Source organism: Canis lupus, chromosome 9 (assembly GCF_048164855.1).
Source record: "Canis lupus baileyi chromosome 9, mCanLup2.hap1, whole genome shotgun sequence".
NCBI classification, from domain to species: Eukaryota; Metazoa; Chordata; class Mammalia; order Carnivora; family Canidae; genus Canis; species Canis lupus.
Genome location: NC_132846.1, coordinates 72,511,648 through 72,534,298, shown reverse-complemented (window position 1 = coordinate 72,534,298; position 22,651 = coordinate 72,511,648). Strand labels below are relative to the sequence as shown.

The following is a 22,651-nucleotide window of genomic DNA, read 5'->3' as shown; positions in this document are numbered from 1 at the left end:
CTAAGAGCCTGGAAACCCCACAGGGAGGAGGGGTTTTTTTTTGTGTCATGTGAGCCCACCCAATTTGTGTTTTGAGCAAAATAAATGAGAATTTCCTGGAGGTTTCTGAGAAACTGCAGAAAACCAGTAAGAGCTAACAAAACTGAAAGTAAAACCTGCCCCTCCCTGGATGGAAGGCGCCTCTGGAAATCCCCGGGGCTGTTTCTCTCCAGGCTGCCAGACCCACCTTCTCACTCCTAGAAGCTGGTCAGCCTGGAGTTCATGAGTTCACGGTGCAAGGCATCTAGTGATAGAGACGGTGGCTCCTCTTGTTGGCCCCAAGCTCGACTGAGGGGATTGTTTTGTTCTTGGACCCCCGCCTTCACTTGGACCTGAGACTCACGAAGCTTTGCAGCTTCTGGGGTTGCTTGTTTTGTGCTACAGATGAGCGGGGTGAGGGGCACCCCAGAATTGAGGTGTGCCTCATGCCCAAGCTTCCAGACCCAGGCAGGGCACCAAAGTCTTGCCACCCATGCCCATTAGAGACAGCCCTGTTCCAAAGCTCATCTCGGACTCCTAGAGAACTGTGTGCGGGGTGCCAGCATTCACAAGCCATCCTGCTGGACACATGTCCCGCGGCCACTTAGCTGTGACCGCCCAAGGTTGGTCCCTTACGTCTGAACATGTTGTGAGTACTCTCATCTAGGTGTGTGACCAGGGGAAGCACATCAGTCCAGACGTGGAGCATCTTTCTGGTTCCAGATTTTGGATACATTCATAGCCCCAAAGCCTTTGAGTCAGGAAAACAGGGATACCCTGGGAGCCTTCCCCTCCTCAACAGCATTTCTAGGAGGAGCGGCTATGGAGGCTCCCTATGGGGCATGTATCCCGGTTCCAGTACCTTCTAGCTCCAGGCCTCAGGGCATCTCCTTGTCCCATGCATCTCACTTAGGGCCTGCCTCATAGAGCTGTCAAGGAGTGAGGGAGGTGCCCCATGAAAACACCCAGCTCAGGACAGGAGCCCCATTTTGCAGCACATGGGGAGGATATTGTATTGTGTGTTTACGGCAGTGCCCAAATCCCCGAGAACTTGGTGTGTCTGTAAACTGTGTGCCCCTTAGTAAAGTGTGGCTCTGTGTGTGTTTCTGTCTCTGTGAGCAAGAAGTAATGAACCCAGGGAATGGCAAATAAGCCAAAGTAGTCCTCGGAAATGAGGCACTGTTCTAGAATGCTGAATGGAGTCCCTCACGACAAGGCCTGTGAGATTGTGCAGAGGAGCCTGGTTTGAAGAAAGATGGGATTCACGCAGCTGGGTAGGGGTGGGGATTTGGAGGGATGAGTGTTGTAGGGGAAGAAAAAATCCTTCTCTACCCTCAAGGTTTGCAGCGGGACAGATAATTAAATAACACAAGACAGATCCACAGGAGAAAAAACCCAAAGTTTTGTTCTGTGTGCACAGAAGCCTGATAATAAAACAGGCTCTTAGAAGACTGCCCGGGGTCTCCTCGCAGCCTACAGCTACGGCCTGGGTGGATTCCCCTTCCCTCCCTCTCTTCTAGTTCAAGGGCTGCCTGGCCGGTTGCACACACCCTGTTGAACTCGAGTCCTCCCCGCCCCTGACACCCCCTCGGCTCCCTGGCAGGAGGGGCAGGCTTGCTCCTAATGCCCCCTCACCTCCACTGGGCCCCGCCCCTGAAGGGGTTCTGGCCTGAGCCAGCTGTTTGCACCTTCCTTTTTTTTTTTTTTTTTTAAAGATTTTATTTTATTTATTTATTCATGAGAGACACAGAGAGAGAGGCAGAGACACAGGCAGAGGGAGAAGCAGGCTCCATGCAGGGAGCCCGACGCAGGACTCGATCCCGGGACCCCAGGATCACGACCTGAGCTGAAGGCAGCACTAAACCGCTGAGCCACCCAGGGATCCCCAATGATAGATTTTTTTTTAAAAGAGGGTGTTCAGATTTTTTTTAATTTTAATTTTAATTTATTTATGATAGACATAGAGAGAGAGAGAGAGAGAGAGAGAGAGAGAGGCAGAGACACAGGCAGAGGGAGAAGCAGGCTCCATGCCGGGAGCCCGACGTGGGACTCGATTCTGCGACTCCAGGATCGCGCCCTGGGCCAAAGGCAGGCGCGAAACTGCTGAGCCACCCAGGGATCCCCATCCCAATGATAGATTTTTATAAAAACCTGAACAGGAGTGTATTCTTACTTTTTGACAGCAATCAATGGTGGGTGGGAGTGTGGTGGTGGTGGTGGTGATGGTGGTCCACTGTGACCACAGGCTTCGTTCGCATGATGTGCCTAACTTTACGGCCTTGGCTCTAACCTGAGGTTGACCAAAGGTCAGGGAAACGTTCCTGGACTGAACAATGAGATTGCCACTTCCATCTTTGCTCAGACCAAAAGTCCTGGTCTGTGAAATTTGGGGAAAAATTGAGAAGTGTTAATATTATATTTTTAGACGCAGTCATCAGCTTCCTCTCATTTTTTTTTTTTTTAAGATTTATTTATTCATGAGAGACACACAGAGAGAGGCAGAGACATAGGCAGAGGGTGGAGCAGGCTCCCACCAGGGAGCCGGACAAGGGACTCCATCCTGGATCCCAGGATCACACCCTGAGCCCTGAGCTGAAGGCAAATGCTCAACCTCTGAGCCACCCAAGCGTCCCCACACCTTTTTTTTTTTTTTTTTTTTTTTTTTTTAAGCTTCCTCTCATTTGTTTGTTTCTTTTCTTGGGTGGAGAAAGAAGGAAATTCCATGATTTGCAAGTCTGCCAGAGCCAGAGTGTGTGTGTAGGGCCAGGTTGCTGTCAGGCACAAAGGCAGGAAGATGGCCTGTGTCCAAATGAAGATCCACTGGGGCAAGAAGAAAGCCAGGCTGGAAGGAAGAGAAGCAGGCTTCGAGCTCCAACAATTCCTGCCCAGTGAGGCTCAGGGGCACCAGAGACAAGAGCCCAAAGGCCATTCTTCGAAGCTGAGCAAGATTGCAGGGTTTCTGAGAGTACTGCGCAGAAATAAAGGAGACAAAAATGTCACTGATCCACCAGAAACTTCCAAAGGTATGGATCTTGCCATATTTATTTATTTTTTATATTTATTTTTAAAGATTTATTTATTTATTTATGGGCTGGGGGAGGGGCAGAGAAGCAGACTCCCCACTGAGCATGGAGCCCCCCATGTGGTCCTCAATCCTAGGATCTCAATCCCCGAGATCATGACCTGAGTTGAAGGCAGACGCTTCACCGACTGAGCCACCCAGGCGCCCCTGGTTCTTGCCTTTATATCTGATAGGAGTCTTTGTCCTGTTTCTTCATTTTTTTTGCTCATATATTCATCCTTTCATTTGGTATTTACTGTCTGCCACCCTCCTGGATGTTGCTCTGGGTGCCTGGAGGTGACCGGGCACAGTGATGAGATACCTCCTTCCCATGGCCGGAGTGTCCAACATGGAGTGAATGGGACTGGCTTGTTGACCACCACCTGCCATGCAGAGGGCTGTCACAGGGCTGGGGTGGGCTGCTGAGCCCAGGGGGTCTCTCACACAGGCTGGGGGAGCAAGAGAAGTACCAAAGCAGAGTGAACCAGCCAGGAGTCATCACATCTGTGAGACTCACCGTGGGCTCCTACACAAAGCTCATCTCAAAGCTGATGAAACCAAGGTTCGGAGGGTAGAGTCATTTGCCCAGGGACCCACAGCAAGTGAGAAGGTCAAGTTTCAAATCCAGGCTGGCAGGGGCGCCGGGGTAGGGTGGCTCAGTCGGTGAAGCATCTGCCTTCAGCTCAGGTCATGATCCCAGGGTCCTGGGATGGAGCCCTGGAGTTGTAGTTGGGGGAGCCTGCTGCTCCCTCTCCCTCTGCCCCTCTCCCTGCTTGTGTGCTCTCTCTCAAATAAATAAATTCTTTAAAAAAATAAAATAAAATGCAGGCCAGCAGAGCTGGCTGCTAGATTGTGCCCAGGCTTTGGGGCTACCGGAGTGAGAGAAGAGAGGCCTGGGGTGGGAAGGGAGCCGTGTGTGGAGTGTCTGTGTCCAAGCCATGTCTGTGTCTCCATGACTCAGCCTGTGTCTGTGCCCAGGAAAGCTTGCTAAGTGACCCTGAGTGCAACAGCAGGGCTGGCCGGGGCTGTTTATTAAGGCTCTGGTCCCTAGTGGGCTTGTGGGAGGGGGCTGGTCTTCTGCGAGAAGCTGGTACCTTTGTAATCAAGGGAGTGTTTTCCTGAAGAGAAAATGCTTCAGAGTTTCTGAGGTCAGTGGGAAGTTGCAGAATTGCAATGGGAGCATGGGGTCACGGAGGGACGAGGTGTCACCACTGCCTTTCTATCTCTGGCATCTGGATGGTGACTGACATGGTTCCGAAGAGGGAACAAGTATTTAGCAGTTGATTCACAGGTAATGGGATCTTTGAGGGCCTCCTACGTCCTCACTAACCCTGTGCCTGGTGGCATGGGGGCATCCTTGCCAGGATGGTCACTTTTCAGGGTCATTTCACTTTTTTTTTCTGCTGGCCCTATGTGTTGCTGGCCTGGGATGCCGGGAGATGGTCAGTTGGCCTGGAGCAGCCAAGCTGTGCATAGCCTGATGGGCCTGCTGGGGCGTGTGGATGACGTGACAGTGGACACCCCGTGTCTGCCTTTGCCTGCCACGTCCATCCCCACCAGTGTCTGTGCTACACAAATAGTACCAACACAGCGGTGTTTGTAAGAAGCCCGGGAGACCCCAGCTTTGTAAGGGCAGCTCTTCTGTTTTGGGGTAGGGGGATCATAGCCAGAAAACAGCCAGGTCGGTGTAGAATAAACAGGAGCTCCGTGTTACAGGGGAGGGGTGAGAGTGCTCCAGAGTAGTAGAAACAGAGTGGGAGCCGTTCAGTAATTTAAAGTTTTCAGGGGTCACAGTAGAAATATAAAAAGAAAAAGATGAAACTAATTTTAGTGATATATTTCATTTAGCCCAATATAGCTGATGTAGTATTTCAACATGTTTCAACATTCAATTGATGTTAGAATTAAGACATTTTACCTTTTTTTTTTTGGTTTCCCCCTGATAAGTCTTTGCAATCTGGTGTGTGGTTTACACTGACAGCACAGCTCAGTTTTGGCATTTCAAGTGCCCAAGTAGCCGTGTGTGGCTCGGGGCTGGTGTGCTGGACAGTGCAGCTCCGGACAGAAGGACAATGATGTCGAAAAGCCCTGCATCTGGTAAAACCATCTAAGTTCCAGGGGCTACAGTTCTGAGTTTAAGTCTAATCTGATTAATTACTATCCACGAGGAGCTATCTAGGAGAACTAGGTAGGGAATTCTCATCCCTAAATAGTTGCATGCCATGGAAGGCTGTCCTGCTCTGGTTCAAAGTAATTTCCATCCCCTACTGCACTCCTCTTCAATTCTTATTATTATAAGTTCAGCTGCTTTCACTGAGAGACCAAAGAACTACTGGCTTAAGATTAAGCAAGATAAAATTTGCTTCTCTCATGGAAGATTTGGGTAGGTGGTCCAGGGCTCCTCAGTGCTCAGAGACCCAGAAGCTCTCCATCGTACTCCTCCACTATCCTCCACATGGGGTTCTTGTCTCATGGCCCCAGATGGCTGCCCAGCTTCTGGCATCACATGTGCATCCCAGCTGTCAGGAAGGAGGAATAGGAAAGGGGAGAACATGCATTCACCCTTGACAATAGAAAGGCACTCTGAGTCCCAGTTTGAAGTATAAATGCCCTCTTATTTTGAAAATTTCAGGGAGAACCTAAAGTTCAAAAATGCCCTTTCAAGTAGAAGTCCATAAGAATTGGCATCCAGGTGTTCAATTGCTGTGGACAACCCTGCCCACCAATTCCTCTTTCAGTTTATTTTTATTTTAAATATTTTATTTATTTGTGAGAGAGAGAGAACACAAACAGGGTGAGGGGCAGAAGGAGAGGGAGAAGCAGGCTCCCCACTGAGCAGGGAGCCTGATGCAGACTGGATCCCAGGACTCCAGGATCACGACCTGAGCTGAAGGCAGATACTTAACCAACTGAGCCACTCAAGTGCCTCCCCCCCCCCTTTTGGTTTTGAGTGTCACTAGAGCCTGTCTCTTGCAGCTAGAGGCTGGGGTATCTTGCAGAGGCTCCTCTGGGATCCAAAGCGGAATCCTTCCCTTCCAATCTCTCCCTCTGGGCATAGCAGGTTGTTTCAGGACCAGCACTGTTAGCATCTCCTGGACTCCATAACCCATTGGAAACACACATTCTAGCCTGGGCTTGGGTGAGCCCTCTGGGTGGTCCTGATGCACATTTCTTTGGAGAACCTCTTTCTAGAACATTCTCAGCTACCTCTGCTGGACCTCCTTCTCTGTGAAGGGAGTGCTTCTTTTCTTCGAAAACCCATCTTTTTGGGTTCCTTTCTTCCAGGTTTCTCCGAGTTGGTCCAGGATGGGCAGTTCCTGGAGGCCTACCTGAGCATCCCGACATTGGTAAAGCAAGGGCAAGACTGCAAATCCCTGTACCAGGTTGTGGCCCAGAGCATGTGGCAGGTGGTCCAGCAGGCTCTGGAGGGCACTGAGTACTGCCCGGAGCTGGAGCTAAAGATCCAGGCTGTGCTGGGCACCATAGAGTGGACACAGGAGAAGCACCAGAGCTGGGAGGATGGTGACCTCCAGGATGGTGACCTCCAGGATGGTGACCTCCAGGATGGCGGAGTTGCCGCCTGGGGCAATCAGCTGGAGAAGCTGCTGAGAAGTGATGTGGAGGCCAGAGTGCCTGCCCTGGGCCCTGGCGACCAGGTGGACCTGTACCTGGAGAAGCTAGAAGAGGCTGTGACACAGGGCCTGAGGTCCCCGCGGGCCAGCCTGTTGGGGCCCCAGCTCTGGAAGGTCTACAGGACACACTTCCAGGAGGTCCTCCTCAACCGCCTCTGGGAGCTCATGCACTCCTTTGGCACCAACAGGGAAAGCTGTCACATGCTGTACTCCTGGGCCAAGATAACGTTGTTTGGGGAGCCAGGGTGAGTCCTCCTGGGGGACCTTGCAGTGTTGGGTGAGGCCACCACTCTGAGTGAGGACCCTCAGGCCAGGACTGTAGGACTGTGGTCAACAAAGAACCTTTGGAGGGGCCACTGGGGTGGGACTGGTGGCCGGAGAAGGGAGGATGCAGTTGGTCCTGGGGACAGCGTGTGCGCACATGTGTGTGTGTGTATGTTGGTGTGTTTGTTGTATAGCATGTGTGGATGTGTTAGCATGTTTTGTGCATGTGTGTGTGTGTGAGAGAGAGAGAGAGAACACGGAGACTTGTCTACACCAATAGAGCCTCTGGCTCCCTTTCTCAGCCCAGCTGCCCTCTGCAGTCACTGGGTCCTGTGCAGGGGTGGGGAGAGGGCAGCACAGGCCGGCAGGAGGCAGGACCCAGCTTAGAGTCCGCTGCCCTCAGCGCCGAGCTGACCTCCACACCCTAGCCCCAGCTCAGCTCTTTGCCCCATGGCTCCTTCCGACCCATCAGGAAGACACTTGTGAGTGCACCTCCCACCTCCCAGGAGCCCGCGGTCAGGCACCTCTTAGATTCTGTGACGTTTGTTCCCTGGATGTCCCGAATGCAGAAGAAGCTGGTGGGACTAATACAGGTAAATGGATCCAGGAGTATCCCTCACCCAGAGGCCTCCCCGTCCTGCATCTGGGGAACAGCAGGCAAGGGAATGGGCTAGGGTGGGTCCTGGGTGGGGGGCTGAGGGGTGGTGTGCTGATTCTGTGCCCTGAGCACTGTCACATGGGAAGTGAGAGTGTGCCGAGGCTCTACGGTGGGAGGAACCCTGCCTAGTGGGCCTGTAGGGAGAGCACCAGGCCACAGGTCTCTGCCTTGACTGGTGAGTGCAGTCCGGCACCTTCCACACCGGGGGCTACGGAGCAGGGCCAGCGGGCCTCAGGTGGGCGCCTGCGGTTAATCCACGCAGACACAGTGAGGACTCAAGGGGACATCACAGTCTCCTACTGGGGTTGAAACGTGATTTCCTATAAGGGCACCCCTGGTCTTGGCACAGATGTGTCGCGCGTCCTAGGGACTTGTGGAAGAGATGTTTGGGGATTGCAGGGAGGCTCTCGGCCATTCTTAGCTAACAGACTGAGAAACTAAGCTTTATGACAGTAAGGTAAAGAATCCGTATCGATTTAGCTGAGATTTTTCCAGTAACTGGTATATAAATGCCGAGCCTTTTTTGGGTTCCTTGGATCACATGGGTTTGAGGCCCTCTTTCCTTCATGGTCCTCCCCGAAACTGTGGCGTTGCAGTCTGAGCTGAATTAAGGAAGACAGGGCTTATTCCCTGCTCTCCCACTCTGCACCTGTCAAGGGCCACGTGGTAGTGTCCAGTGGTCCATTCAGACACGCAGCCAGGACGAACGTGACAACGCGCCTTACTGTGGTGGTGCTGTCAAGAGGCCAAGTGGGAGTGATGCCGTTACATCCCCGGGCACCTGTGCCAGGCGAGGGCTGGCATCAGCTGGACGTGGGGTTGGGATCCTCTCTGGACCAGACCCAGGAGGAGGGCAGGGTGTGGCTGGGGTGGGGTAGGAGTGGGAAAGTGCTGAGGGCTGAGCCAGAGAGAATTCACTTCTAGGCGATCCCCTTCTCCAGATAAGAAGGCCTAGGCCTGCCGAGGACCCAGCAGGCCTCCTGGGCTAAGAGTGAAACTTGGGTGGGAGCATGGGCAGCCAGTGTGAGCCCCCCCAAGACTGCACTGCACTGGCCGTGTGCAAGTCCAGATGAGGAGGACAGCTTCCTCAGGGAACCTTCCCCTTTATCACTGCCGTGGTCGGGTGGGGAGGTCACACTTGGGTTCTTGGCCAGGAGTTGGTCCTCAGTGCCCCGGGTCTCTCTGGAGCCGCCTGGTCCCCAGCAGTCCACCGCCCCTGTGTGCCCCGGGGCTGTGGGTCTCTGGGAGCCCCTCTCGGGTACCCTCATGAAAGGGCTCTGGCTGCCCAGGAGTGGCAGCTGCTCGGTGCCTACGGGTGAATGAGTGTGTGGGGCATGGGCGCAATCACCCTGCCAGGATCGAGGAGGACAGTGTATCTAGAAGGTGCTTCACAGGCCATCCATGATGGATGGAGGGCTGGAGGCCGTGAAAGAGGAGTTTGACTCGGTTATGGGACCATCAGGGTGGGGGGATTTCAGGCCGCTGGTCAATGGTCCCCCTTGCTGGCTCTGGTTCTCACCCTCGCTCCTGTCTTCCGTTGGAGCTGGGCCTGGTGTGCCCCAGAGAGGAGCATGGGGATAGAAGTTGCTTTCACTGTTTTCTGGGCAGGAAAGCTTGGAGGAACAACTAGAAAATGTCCTGATCTGTGATTGGAAAACATGGGCCCAGGCTTCCTGCCCGACGTTTATCGAAATCTTCCAGGTACATGCCCATCGGCACTTTTCCAGCCCACCATGCAGGGTTCCTGGCCCTTCCTGAGCACCCGGCTTGGAAGGGAGGGGCCCTGGAAGGACTGGGGTGAGGGGGTGACGGGCTGATGGGTGGTGGGGCCCATGTGCAGCAAGGATGAGTGGCACACTGGAGGTTGGGGCTCCGGGCATCAAAGTGTCAGTGTCTGAGGGCGGTGGGCAGAGGCAGATGAGGTCCTAGCACAGGGCTGGGGGGCATCTCTTCTGGGGAGAGGCCTCCTCCTGGAATGTCTCTGCTCATGAAGCCCGTTCCAACCTCAGGGAGGACTTGCATAGAGAGAGACCCGTGTCTGGGGACACCTCGGGGAGAGGGTTGAGCAGCCCATTGGGGGTGGAGAGGCCACCAGTGGGTGTGTGTTGGGGCTGGCGCTCTTCTTTTAGAGGATCCGGTGCAGGGGGTTTCTGTTTCTTCTCTTGACCGCTCAGGGTTAGAGGGAGAAGAGGAGGTGCTCTTAAGCATTCTTAATGCCTTTATCCCAAGCAGCGCTGTTCAGTGTCAGGTGGGGCTGGGACAGCTTCCGGGACCCACAGGAGAAGCCTAGCCCTGTGTGGAGATGAGGAAGTTGTTCAGTCTGGCTGATGGCAGGATACAGTGGAGGGTTCAAGGGAGAGAGGCCTGGCAAGACAGGTGGGCTTGGGAGGGGCAGTGAGGGCCTGGTGGGAGGTGTCTACTCTTTGCCATCTGCAGCAGGCAGCCTGGCAGGGAGGTGTGGGGGGGTGGCCTGTGCACTCCAGCCCTTCCTGCAAGGACAGGTGTGTCAGGTACAAAGTTGGGGGGGGGGGGGACATATTCTCCTAGGGTCCACTGGCTTTGTGACTGGTCCCTGGGTCCCCCTGAGAGCCCATTTATTTTGATTGACAGCTGCTGGAAGAAAACATTAATGCAGTACAACCCATTGGACTACCTATCACTAGCCAGGTGCAATCCATGGTTCTGGAAACATTTTCAAAGTTTCTGAAAAGGTAAGTGAAAAGGTGGTCCTTGCCCAGAGAAGGAGGCGTGGGTGACTGGGTCGACCAAACCCCAGTTGGAGTGCTAACCAAGCTTCTAACCATGGGCCAGCGGGTGTTTGGCCAGTTCCCGAAGCAGGGGAAGCTTCTGGCATTGGCTTTGGGTGCTCCCAGTTTGGCCTGTTTCACCTCCTACCTTCCCTCTGGAAATATCCCATGTGACATGGTGGCTCTAGCCTCCTGTGGCTGTCGAGCTAGTTCCATGGAGGGACTACAGTTAAATTTTATTTAATTTTAATTAATTGACCTTTAAACACCACGCAGGGCTGTGGCTCCCCTACTGGACAGCAGGATGGAACACACCCAGCTCTGCCCCAGTCTAGGATTTGGGTGGGGACCCCGCCTCTTTCTGACTGGCTAGGGCTGGGTTCAGGGTCAGTGTGTGGGTGCCTCAGGCCCCAAGCATGTCTCGGAGGAAGCACTGTGTAGACCACATCACGAGGCTCTTTTCTCTGGGGCCTTCAGAGTGGCTGTGTTCACCTAGGATGGGCTCCTTAATGGGGCAAACACTAAGCAGGTTACTTAACAGAGACCAGAGATGTGTATTTTTAGGTGAAATCAGCCAGGTTTTAAATACTTATGAAAATGTGGTTGGGGGATCCCTGGGTGGCTCAGTGGGTTAGCACCTGCCTTCGGCCCAGGGCCTGATCCTGGAGACCCGGGATGGGGTCCCACGTGGGGCTCCCTGCATGGAGCCTGCTTCTCCCTCTGCCTGTGTCTCTGCCTCTCTCTCTCTTTCTGTGTGTGTGTGTGTGACTATCATAAATAAATAAATAAAATCTTTGAAAGAAAAGAAAATGTGGTTAGGTAGCCAGTTTGATCCTTGTTCTTGGGACTTAAGTGAGGACGCGCCTTCTCTCCTGCCTTTGGGAAGCAGCGTGCTGTCCCTGATCCTCTCCCTGCTCTAGGGCCGCTTCAGGGGCCCAGCCCAGGCTCGGGGTGCCAGCCCCCCCTTCCTCTAGGCCTCACTCCGACTCTCCCAGGGGGCCGGCCGGGCTGGGAGGGCGGGCCTCTCAAATACTGCATTAGCCAAAGGGAAAAAACCACTCCCATCCGGTTCTGAAAGCATTTATCACAAACGATCCCGGAGCGCAGTAAATGAAAAGGTCGTTAGGAAGCATCTGGCTGCAGGGCCTGGCACAGAGCCGGCCCAAGTAAACTCTGCCGTGTGAACCTCTCGGTCACTGTCACCCACATTTGTGACTCTGTGAAGAGAGCAGCAGCGAAGTGGGGAGGGGAGCGGGTCCTGAGGGCCTGGCTGGGTCCGGCGGGCCTGGGGGCGGGGCTGGCGGGAGGGGCTCTATCTCCGCCCTCGCACTGCAGGTACGAGGCCGAGGCCGCCCACTTCCTCCACCAGAACGCCACTGCTGGGCCCCTCCCCGAGGTGCACGTGCTGGCAAACTGCTGCATCCTCAGGTGCGTGGGGTGCGGCCGGGCGTGGGCGGGGCCGGAGGGCGGTGAGACGCGGCGTGGGCGGGGCCAGAGGGCGGTGAGGCGCGGTGTGGGCGGGGCCAGAGGGCGGTGAGAGGCGGTGTGGGCGGGGCCAGAGGGCGGTGAGACGCGGCGTGGGCGGGGCCAGAGGGGGTGAGGGGCGGTGGGGCGGGGCCAGAGGGTGTGAGGCGCGGCGTGGGCGGGGCCAGAGGGCAGTGAGAGGCGGTGTGGGCGGGGCCGGAGGGCGGTGAGAGGCGGTGTGGGCGGGGCCGGAGGGCGGTGAGACGCGGCGTGGGCGGGGCCAGAGGGCGGTGAGGCGCGGTGTGGGCGGGGCCGGAGGGCGGTGAGAGGCGGTGTGGGCGGGGCCGGAGGGCGGTGAGACGCGGTGTGGGCGGGGCCGGAGGGCGGTGATACGTGGTGTGGGCGGGGCCGGAGGGCGGTGAGACGCGGTGTGGGCGGGGCCAGAGGGCGGTGAGGCGCGGTGTGGGCGGGGCCAGAGGGTGTGAGGCGCGGTGGGGCGGGGCCAGAGGGTGTGAGGCGCGGTGGGGCGGGGCCAGAGGGCGGTGAGGCGCGGTGTGGGCGGGGCCAGAGGGCGGTGAGACGCGGCGTGGGCGGGGACCAGAGGGCGGTGAGACGCGGCGTGGGCGGGGACCAGAGGGCGGTGAGACGCGGTGTGGGCGGGGCCAGAGGGCGGTGAGGCGCGGTGTGGGCGGGGCCAGAGGGTGTGAGGCGCGGTGTGGGCGGGGCCAGAGGGTGTGAGGCGCGGTGGGGCGGGGCCAGAGGGCGGTGAGACGCGGCGTGGGCGGGGCCAGAGGGTGGCGGGGCGGGGCGTGGGCGGGGCCAGAGGGTGTGTGAGGCACGGCCCCCTGGTGTGGTCCAGGTTCTGGGCGAGGCCAGTGGAAGGCTGCGGGTTGGGTGGCCGGTCCCTACTGACCACCCATGAGACAAGGGGAGAGGACACCCATGTGTTGTACAGTATGACCCCATTTCCTAGGGAAACACCGGTAGCATTGGCCGCCTCTGGGCGAGTTTTCCACTGTACCTTTTGCATTTTAAACCACGTGGAGACAACAGTCTGTAAATACTGGTAAACAGTGGGACCGGATAGATAGACAGCAACAGCAGCAGAGATGAGGGCCGCCCGACGGGCGCGGAGGGGCACCGGTGTGGCTGGTGTGCAGCCTGGGGCTGTGGAAGGCGCTGGGCCACCCCTATGGATCACTTTGGTTGCCCCAAAAGGGAAACGTGGCAGGAGCTGAGCTGGGCACACATTCTGCCGGCACATCTGGACGCTGTCGTGCAAGACACCATCCACGACATCGAGAGCCACAGCCGGGACCACTTCCTGTTTAAGGGCAGAGCCCTGTGCAAGGTGCCGTCCCCCAGTGCCCCAGCCCTGTGTGGGGTCTTCTCTGTTCCCAGAGAACCAAGGCAGGAGGCGCCTGCCTGTGTCTCCCTGGACTTCTGCCCAGCCCAGCAGAGCCTTTGCTGAGGTGGGACACGGCAGGGCCCCGGTGGCGGACTTGGTTGGAGAGGTTCCTGGTCAGGCCTTCTGCCTTCCTCAGGCCGGAGTTCTTTGTCTGGAGCAGCAGGCTGGGCCAGCTGGGACGAGGGTGGGTGGGTGCGGAGGGTGGGTGGGTGCAGCTGGACTTGGCCTCTCCTCCTGTTCTGAGGCCTGGCTCCCTCCCCGCTGAGGGCACCTCCCTTTATCCCCTCTTCCTTTCTCCACCTGTGAAACAGCTCTCCTGCCAGACCAGCAGAGGCCTGACATCTGCTCCCCCTCCCCCAGATCCCGGCTTTGAGCCTGCTGCGTCCCAGGCAGGCAAGGTCCCTTCAGTGTGTCCTAGAGCCTCCGTCCCTGCCCCTCTGGCACTGCAGCTGTCACACTGGAGGATGAGGTCCCTGAGGATACCCAGGGGCTGGCTTGGCCCCAGGTCAAGTCTTGAGTGTGCAAGGTGGCCTCCTAGGATGTGGAAGCCAGAGGAGAGAGTTTTCCCTTCAAATCTGGGGTTCAGGGCCCTGTTCTAATGGGGGCTTCCTGGGTGGAAGATGGGAGGTCCTGGTGGGTGGGTCTCCATTCCTGCAGGTCTATCCAGTGATTCATTTTTCGCGGTGAGGACCAGCTCTGGAGACACTTGCCATTGGATTTTCCACAGAGATTTGAGCACCTAGGAAGACACAGGGAGGTTCCTCCAGGATGGCCGGCATACTGCCTTGCCTCACCCCCGTCCCAGCATTCTGTTCTGTTCTGTTCTGTTCTGGCCCATCTAGAGCCCCAGGGTCCTCTAAAAAGAACTCCCAGCAGCCACAGCACATGGACCGAACTTGGCACCCTGTTTTATAGATGATGCCGATGAGGCTCATCATGCAGATAGGACACTGGGGTGTAGTGGGCCTGGGACTTGCTTAGGTCCCCTGGTTAAATGCCGAGTAGGCTGGCTTTGCCCCCTCTGCCTGTCCCCTCTGGCGTCCATTGAGAACTGAGTCTTGGGAGTCTGATCCGGAGGGTGAAGGCATCATCGAGATCTGGAGCCAGGCAACGGTCCTGTGGGGACCCAGAGAGAGAGGGAGACCCGGGAGGACTCTGGAGGGCTCCAGGGAGGAGCTCAAGTCAAGGGCCGCAGTTTGAATCTGGGGTACTCCTAGGAGTCAGCAGGAGGAGGGTGGACAGAGCTTTGGGACAGATAGCCAGGTAAGCCTCTGGCTCCCTCGGTATGGGCCCTTCTGGTCCAGAAGTGTGCGCCTGGTGGGGAGGGGAGGGGCCCTCAAGGCTGGGGCAGAATAGTCTAGGGGGCAGAGAGCACAGCCAGACCAGGCAGCCCGGGGGCCTCCATGACGTCTGGCCTTCCTGTCTGCAGAGTCTGCTCCTGGGTTACTTCGTGAGGAAGGACAAGGATCTGGTTGGAGCTCTGGAGGCCTTGTGGCAGAGTCTGGAGGGCCGTCCCAAAATGTACTCCACTCTCACGTATGAGGTAGGAGGCCCACTTGGGGGCGACTGCCTTGACCAGAAGCTGAGGCAGGAACCCCTGAAACCTGGCAGTTAGGGCTTCAATCTGCCTCGTGGTGGGGAGACAAGCCCCCGACAGGCCTGTGCCAGAGAAGTCCGTGTAACAGCCCGCCACCCCCACCCCCGAGGGCCAGCCAGACCATGTCCTGGGACAGCTTCCACTCAGGCCTCTCTGTCTCCTTGTGTTTTGGGGAGCAGGACATCATGCGAAGTTTGCATGTGGTGGTCTTTGGGGAGTACATCCAGGCCCTGGCCACCCACCTCAAGAAGCTGGCGCCCAAGAAGTGGGAGGACATCTTGGTTCAGGTGAACACTGACACCACGAAGTTGCACAACATCTTCACGAAGCATAGGGTGAGTGTGGACCTCTTGGGGAAGGCCGGGTGCTGGGGGCCTTCCAGTTCTGTGTCCTGGCCCCCCGTCTGGGCAGGTGTGCTCTCCTCACCCCAGCCACACACAGGCCCACCAGCGCTGGGCTACCTGCTCTCACGGCAAGGCTGTGAGGTGGGGGCAGGGATGTCTCACGCTCTGACCAGCAGTACAGGCCGGGTGAGGGGCCTGAGGTAGACCTGGGGTGTGGGCCTGTAGGTGGGTGAGGCGAACGGGTCCTCCTGAGAGAGGAGGCTGGGAACACAGGGCCTGGGCTCACCCACTGGCTGCTCCCTGCAGGACGTTGGCTTGGCCAACCTACAGGAACCCATCATGGGGATCTTCCAGCTCAGAGGGAACAAGGGCAGGGAGACTGTGGATGACTGGCTGGCGTCCTTCAGGGACAGATTCCCAGATTATTTAAGGTATGAGGGAGAATAAGGGGTAGGAGGTGGGTAGAGGGGGGAGGGGAGCCACGGAGGTGGGGTACTGCCAGGGGCCCAGGTCGGGGAGAGGAGGGGCCCCCAGCAGGGAGGGTCAGTCGCTGCCAGGTATCGGGAACCCTAGGTTGGAGTCTCATAGCTCAGTGATCCCCTTTCCCAGAGAGGGAAACAGGTCTCATAGCTCAGTGATCCCCTTTCCCAGAGAGGGAAACAGCAAGAGTCATGGCAAGGCCTTGGCCAGAGTCCCCAGCAAAACACTGCAGGTGGTGTAGGACCATCACCCACCCGGGGTCTTAAGGAAGACTGGTCTCCCTGCCTCTTGCTCCCAGGCTTCACTGGGCAGGATCCTTAGAGTCAGGACCCTCCTGTCCTGACCCGTTCCCAGAATTCCCAGGGCTCCCTGGTAGGCTGTCTAGGGGTCCTTGGAGGGAAGGGTGGGTGGGGACTTGGGGAATCTGCTAGTGTCCCAGGTATCCTGGAAAACACTGGTTGAGACTTCATTTGTGCACACTCATGGGTGCACAGGCCAGGTGGTCACGGGTGCACAAGAGCTCTCTCCCCACCCCCTAGCACCCAGGCCCAGCCATGCTGCTCTGTGCTCTTGGAGGAGACCGAGGACAAGGGAAGCTGCTGCTGCTGCTGTTGACCCCAGCTCTGGTAAAGGTAACCGAGGCTGCAAGGCTCCAGAGCGCTCCTCCAGGGTAGGCGATAAGGCAGGGTCCAGCCCTGGGCCGGGTGGCCAGGGCAGGAACTTGGGGGATGCTGAGGGAACGAGGTCGAGGGGCACAGCCAGAGCATGGTCCCATTGCTTTCAGAGAACATTACTTCACCGTGTGCTCTCGGCCAGCAGTTCTCAAACGTTTTGGTCTCAGGATCCCTTTACTCTGAACAATTACTCAACTAAAGAACTGTGGCTTATGGGATTGCATCTAAGAGTTACTACATTAGAAATTAAATCCAAGTAATATCTAGTAACAATTCATTTACAGTATTTGTTAAAATAAGTAGTAATCCGGGGCACCTGGGTGGCTCAGTGGTTGAGCATCTGCCTTTACTCCAGTCATGATCTTGGGGTCCTGGGATCAAGTCCTGCATCGGGCTCCCTGCAGGGAGTCTGCTTCTCCCTCTTGCTCTGTGTCTCTCATGAATAAATAGATAAAATCTTTAAAAAAAATAGTAGTAATCCATAAAGATAGAAAATTAGTATTTATCAAATAACTGTAAACAAAGTAAATGATAACATATGCTATTTATATGTGAATACATAGATTTGGAAATAAACTGGTATTTATATAAAAATAACACTAATTTAGAAATATTAATTTATTTTAAAATAATAAATGTATAACATATTAACATTATGGCAAATAATGATTTTTAATTGAAAAAAATTAAGTGTTTCTTGTAATAATAAGAACAAACTTAATAATATGGGTGTCATTGTTTTATATTTTTACAAGTATCTTTGGCTTACTAGGAGACAGGTACATCCTCGTATCTGCTGCTGTGTTCAACTTGTTGGACATGCTTTGGCTGAAGCATGTAAGGCAGATCCAGCCTCTTATAGACTAGTTAGTGTGTTGGAGAAAGGGAGGGTATTTTATTTTATCATTTTAAAAAATATTTTATTTATTTATTTGAGAAAGAGAAATCATAAGCAGTGGAGAGGGATGGAGGGAGAAGCAGGCTCCACACTGAGCAGAGAGCCTGATATGGGGCTCAGTCCCAGGACCTTGGGATCATGACTTGAGCCAAAGGCAGATGCCTAATCAACTAAGCCCCCAGGCGCCACAAGGCAGTATATTTTAATGCCTCTTTTAGGTATTTGTTGTTATTACTTTTTGATAACAGAACTAAACTGGAGAGGTGGTAGTTTATTAATGATTAGGACATGGATTCTGAAACCAACCTGATGAATTTTATGAAATCTGCATGTTCCATTGTAGTAAAATCTGCCGGTCTGTCTTGCATTTGAGTGGCTCTTCTACCCAATATGTGATTTTGTAACATCGCAAATACCAGTCCACAGTGATGCAGATCCAGGTGTTGGCACGTTTTATCACACCTTATCCAAAAAGCACCATTGTTAAAACTGCCATTGAACCTATCAGGAGAGTCCGTAGCTGTTGGGAATCCCAGGGTCATAGTAGAAGACACAAGTTTTCCAAAATCCTGATTTTCGCTGGAGGGCTCAAATTTTTATTGTTGGTAACAAATACTGTCTGTTGTTTGCTTTGAAGCCGCCAGCTCACACCATTCACTCTCAAGAAATCGCTGTCAACAACTGAATAGTCTGTCCGTTGGTCATTCTTTCAAGTAAAAGTGGTATGCCGTAGAGCAAGTGGCTAGTTCAGCTTGTAACTCAAACAGTTGCACAGGTGCTTTTCCGCAGGGCAGCTACTGTCTTTCTCTGTGTGGTAGAAGGGCTAACTATGAACTGTGCATTCCTTCCTGTGGAATATTAAACATCTGGGTACTCACGGTTGAGATTTAATAAAAGTAACTGTTTTTACTCTTTTATCAGTACATTTTAAATTGAAACTGGATTATTTTTGTGAGTGCATGATGGTGAAAGGTACTAGTAGAATTTGCTGTCACTATCTTGGCGCAGGCTAAGGTTCCAGCAGCTTTATCCACCATGGCTTTTGGGCCATGGATATAAATGTCTGCCCAGTGAAAAGCAAAAACAGTGGTTTAGTATAATGAAAAGAGTTTTGATCTCACAGGTCTCCCGAAGGGGCTCAGGGCCCTAGAATTCCATGGAACGTATTTTGAGAACCACTGGTTTAGCTGCACTGTGCTCTTCTTTGCCTGTAGGTGGACTGTAGGTGGACTTCTCTGAAAGTGTTGATATTTGATCATTTTCCCCACATAAAAATGATGCATTCATATGGTTTAAACAGACTGTCTCTAGTCTTTGCTGTTCTATTCCACCTCCCTGGAGGGCCGTTCCCATCTGTTGAAATTCCCCTCCTCCAAGGTCTGGCTCCTAGACCTCCATGTCTGTTGCTTACTTTCTTCCCTGAAATGCACATCACAGTCTCCCTTCAGCCAAGAGCTGTCTTGTCTGCTCACTGGCACGTGTCTTGATAGCAGAGGACCCACCATGTTTGTCTTTGTCTTCACAGGATCTGGCGGCAGCTCCCTGACTGCCCTTAATGGAGGTGGAGGTGAGCTCGAGCTTCAGGAAGCCTCGGGCTGTGGAAGTTGTGTGGCTCCGACACCCACCTATGGAGAAGGATCTGGGTGCCCCTGGCCACCAGGTGGCCACTTCATAAATGGTGGCCTGACATCCAGGAGGAACCCAATCCTTCTCAGTTCTGGACTCGTCTGTCAGAAGGAATACCCTGACCCCAGCCACCAAGCAATAAGGCAGGCCAGGCCTTGTGGGAGGCCACATGCTCATGTTCTAGCCAGAAACCCTACTGAGGACCCAGCCAAAAGCTGGCATGAACCCCAGAAGAACCTCAAGATTCCTGCAGCCCCAACCACTGTCTGATGTAGCATCAGAATTAAAGGCGAACATAGCCTATTGGTGATTGGTGACTGAACAGTTGGACCCTCGCCTGGTGTGGAAGTTCCCACAGTTGGTATCAAAAGAGTTGTGAGCAGAGGGACAGTTTTGCTGGAGTCACCTTGGTCACCCACGCCTCCCCATGGAGGTGGGGGGACACTTGCTTGCTGCCACCCCCAAACTGCATGAAAATGCTTCAATGAACAGGCCTCTGCCTAATCTGAGTCAGAAGCTGTCAAGTCGTTTCTCCTTTTCCTTCCCTTTGTCCTCCTTCACGTTATTCTCTTTTCTGGAAAATGAAAGAGTAGTTCCTGTACATCAGTATTTAAGAGAGGCTGCGACCCAGACCTTGCTTCAACGCTGTTTTAGCAGATTCCCTAGGCTCAGGTACGTAGCACTTTAACATAGTGTAATAGAGGCAATTTGCATCTGTATTTCTTTTGTCCTTGGAGATGTTGAAAAGAATTTAAGAAACTTAAATTTCCAGGTCAGGGGCACTTGAGTGGCTTAGTTGGTTAAGATCTGCCTTCAGCCTCAGGTCATGATCTCAGGGTCCTGGGATTGAGCCCTGTATCAGGCTCTCTGCTCAGTGGAGAGCCCGCTTCTCCCTCTCCCTGTCCCTCTGTTCTCTCTCTCTGTCTCTCTCAAATAAATAAAATCTTAAAAAAAGATTTCCAGTTGGAAGAGTCTTTTTTAAAAAAGATTTTATTTATTTATTCATGAGAGAGACAGAGAGAGGCAGAGACACAGGCAGAGGGAGCAGCAGGTTCCCCATGGGGAGCCTGATATGGGACTTGATCCCAGGACCCCAGGATCACGATCTGAGCCAAAGGCAGACACTCAACCACTGAGCCACCCAGGTGCCCCCAGATTTTTTTTTTCAAGGCCTGATTTTATTGCACAATGCTGCCTGTGTGGTCTCTGTCTTTTGGGACTGATTTGGCCTACAGCCCCGATCACCACTGGCCCTGACCCCAGTGGGCCTTGTCCACAGGCCACAGCTTGGTCCCTCATTGCGGTGGACACACTTTTTGGCCTGGAGTCCTTAGAGGGTCTCACATTCCTCATGTTTGAAGAAAGAAGTGGCTTGTTCATTCCGTCCTTCTCTGACTTCCCACAGGTCCATGTGACCCTCCATCCCATGGGTCACCACCTGCTAGAGAGAACAGACAGGCTGCTTCCTTCCTGAGCTGCCATCCTGGTGGGTCTCAGCCCTTCCTCTCCCTCTCTCACACCTGAGGAACACTCTCTTCTCTGACTCAGGCCCAGGACCGTGTTCCTGGGGTCATTTCTGACCCAGCAGCGCAGGACCATGCTGGCAGGGAGCAGGAAGCCCCAGCATGCCCGGCCGAGGCCTGCGTGCAGCAGAGTCCCAGGGACAGCCGAGGGACCAGCCACATCTCCCACCCCTTGGGACCCAGGGGAGAGGGCCCTAGGCATGGGGCTGGGTGGGGAGGGTCACTGAATGTGGGTTTTCCATCCCAATCACTTTATATAAGCAAGCAATTCCACCCCCTCCCCCCAAAAAAAGACAAAAGAAAAAACTCAAGCCGTATGTTTTATTTCAGACTGTCCTGGACTGAGGCTGGGCAGCAGCAAACACTGATCGTCTCCCGAGGAAAGTGCCTTCATTCTGGGCGTCAAATCACTCCTACAAGTAGTTTCTGAAGGAAAGGACAATGAGCTCTGTATAAAAATAAGCAAGCACACAAGGGCAGAGGAACCATGAGTGAGACCCAGTAGGACCTGCAGACAGCAGACAGGCCTGCAAAGACCGGCTCTCGTCACACGGTGTAGCAGACACATGGCATATCAGACACTGACTGTACCAGACACCGACTGTATCAGGTACACGGTGTATCAGACACTGTATTAGACACTGACTGTAACAGATGCACAAGGTATCAGACAGTGACTGTACTGACCATACCAGATACCGACTGTATCAGGCACATGGTGTATCAGACACATGGCATATCAGACACCAACTGTACCAGACACCGACTGTATCAAACACTGACTGTATCAGACATGGATTGTACCAGACACTGGCTGTATTAGACACTGACTGTATCAGACACAGAGTATCAGACACTGTATCAGACAGCGACTGTCTCAGACACTGACTGTATCAGACAATAACTGCATTAGATGGTGACTGTATCAGACACACAGGGTATCAGACAGCAACTATATCAGACAGTGACTATATCAGATACCGACTGTATCAGGCACACGGTGTATCAGGAACATAGCATATCAGACACCAACTGTACCAGACATATGGTATATCAGACGTTGACTGTATTAGACACTGAGTGTATCAGATATTGACTGTATCAGACACCAACTGTACCAGACAGTGACTGTACCCGACACCGACTGTATCAGACAGCGACAATATCTGCCACAGACACTGACTGTACCAGACACATAGTGTGGAGTGTGGACAGATTGTGTCTAAAGAAATAAAACACAAGCTTGAAAATATCTATAGGGGCAGATGCTGACTCCCTTCATGGGGGATTTCTTGTGGCCTTAGAGAGGATCCTTTGGGACCCTTTGGGGAACAGGGTCACGAAAAAAACTCCATTCTAACACTTTCCCTTCCCTGAGCCTCCTGTATGATGTCAGGCCAGTTCCTGCCTCTCCACCTCGTTCACAGCAGGCCACTGATGCAGCCAAGCTTCCAGAAATGCATTAGGACCCATCTCGGGTGGCCTTGCCTGGACACCAGTCACCTGTCACATGAGGATGCTCCTGCAGCAATGAATGCCCCTTACCCTCTGACGTTCCGTCCCTGCCCAGCTGGCTTCCCCTGGTCCCTGCGGGCGCACCAATAAGCTGGTCCCCTCGGAGTAGACATGGTTCGTCTCTGCTCGGGTGTGCATGGTCCTGACCTTGGTTGTTGGTCTGCCGGCCCGAGGGTTGGTGGGGGGACCGTTCTGGAGAGATCGGGTGTGATGTCCTGAGACAGACCCAGAGGTGGGGGGCAGACTTTCACCCCCAAATCCTCAACAAGTAGGCAAGGAGGGTCAGTTGGCAAGCAGCCTAGTTTCCCTGGAACATTCCACATGCTGATTCCGAGGGCTCCCGGTGGGACGAGCCTTAGTTGCCAACACGAGAACCCACTTACCAGTGCACTTTGAATGGGTGCTGGAAGTCGCACTAGGATCTGATCTTAAGGGTAGCAGAGCTGAAAATGTTACGTCTTTTACATCAAAGATGGGGCGCTGACAGGAACAGAGCGACCTTCAGACACAGATGAGGATGTTTGGAAGGATGAGCCTGAGAATCTTCGACACCCCTTCCCTGTGAGCCCTGTGAGCCTGCAGGAGCGAGGCTCCCCCTTTCCAGAGGGTCTACAGAGCCTTAGGCTGAGGCAGGGGCCTAGCAACATGTCGCTGCTGTCTCTTTGGGCCTGTCCCTACCAGGCCTCATTGCATCCCAGCTGATAAACAGGGTCGGCATTGAAAATAGCCCAGCAAGGAAATA

The 22,651-nt window shown here is 54.3% G+C and overlaps 1 protein-coding gene across 4 annotated transcripts; it reads left to right on the top strand.

Moving 5' to 3' along the window:
* Window positions 1–2,678: 2,678 nt before the first annotated feature.
* LOC140640523 (uncharacterized) lies at window positions 2,679–21,646 on the top strand. 4 transcript variants are annotated; one of them, XM_072840044.1, is made up of 14 exons: window positions 2,679–3,041; window positions 6,365–6,956; window positions 7,448–7,568; window positions 9,242–9,334; window positions 10,244–10,344; window positions 11,716–11,808; window positions 13,063–13,195; window positions 14,682–14,795; window positions 15,029–15,184; window positions 15,500–15,624; window positions 16,213–16,299; window positions 18,771–19,543; window positions 20,277–20,357; window positions 20,725–21,646. In XM_072840044.1, exons 1-11 carry the CDS (start codon window positions 2,813–2,815, stop codon window positions 16,286–16,288), a joined length of 1,833 nt encoding a protein of 610 aa, XP_072696145.1. In that variant the 5' UTR covers window positions 2,679–2,812; the 3' UTR covers window positions 16,289–16,299; window positions 18,771–19,543; window positions 20,277–20,357; window positions 20,725–21,646. The 4 variants fall into 4 exon arrangements, with proteins under 4 accessions (XP_072696145.1, XP_072696144.1, XP_072696146.1 ...); XM_072840043.1 differs by having other exon boundaries at window positions 16,213–16,305; XM_072840045.1 differs by lacking the exons at window positions 20,277–20,357; window positions 20,725–21,646 and having other exon boundaries at window positions 16,213–16,343; window positions 18,771–18,909.
* The last annotated feature ends 1,005 nt before the right edge of the window (window positions 21,647–22,651 follow it).

Coding starts and splice junctions, on each gene's coding strand:
- LOC140640523 (XM_072840044.1), top strand. CDS start 2,813: ATGGCCTGTGTCCAAATGAAGATCCACTGGGGCAAGAAGAAAGCCAGG. Junction 13,196..14,681: donor AGGGCAGAGCCCTGTGCAAG/GTGCCGTCCCCC, acceptor TCCTGTCTGCAG/AGTCTGCTCCTGGGTTACTT. Junction 15,625..16,212: donor AGATTCCCAGATTATTTAAG/GTATGAGGGAGA, acceptor CCCACCCCCTAG/CACCCAGGCCCAGCCATGCT.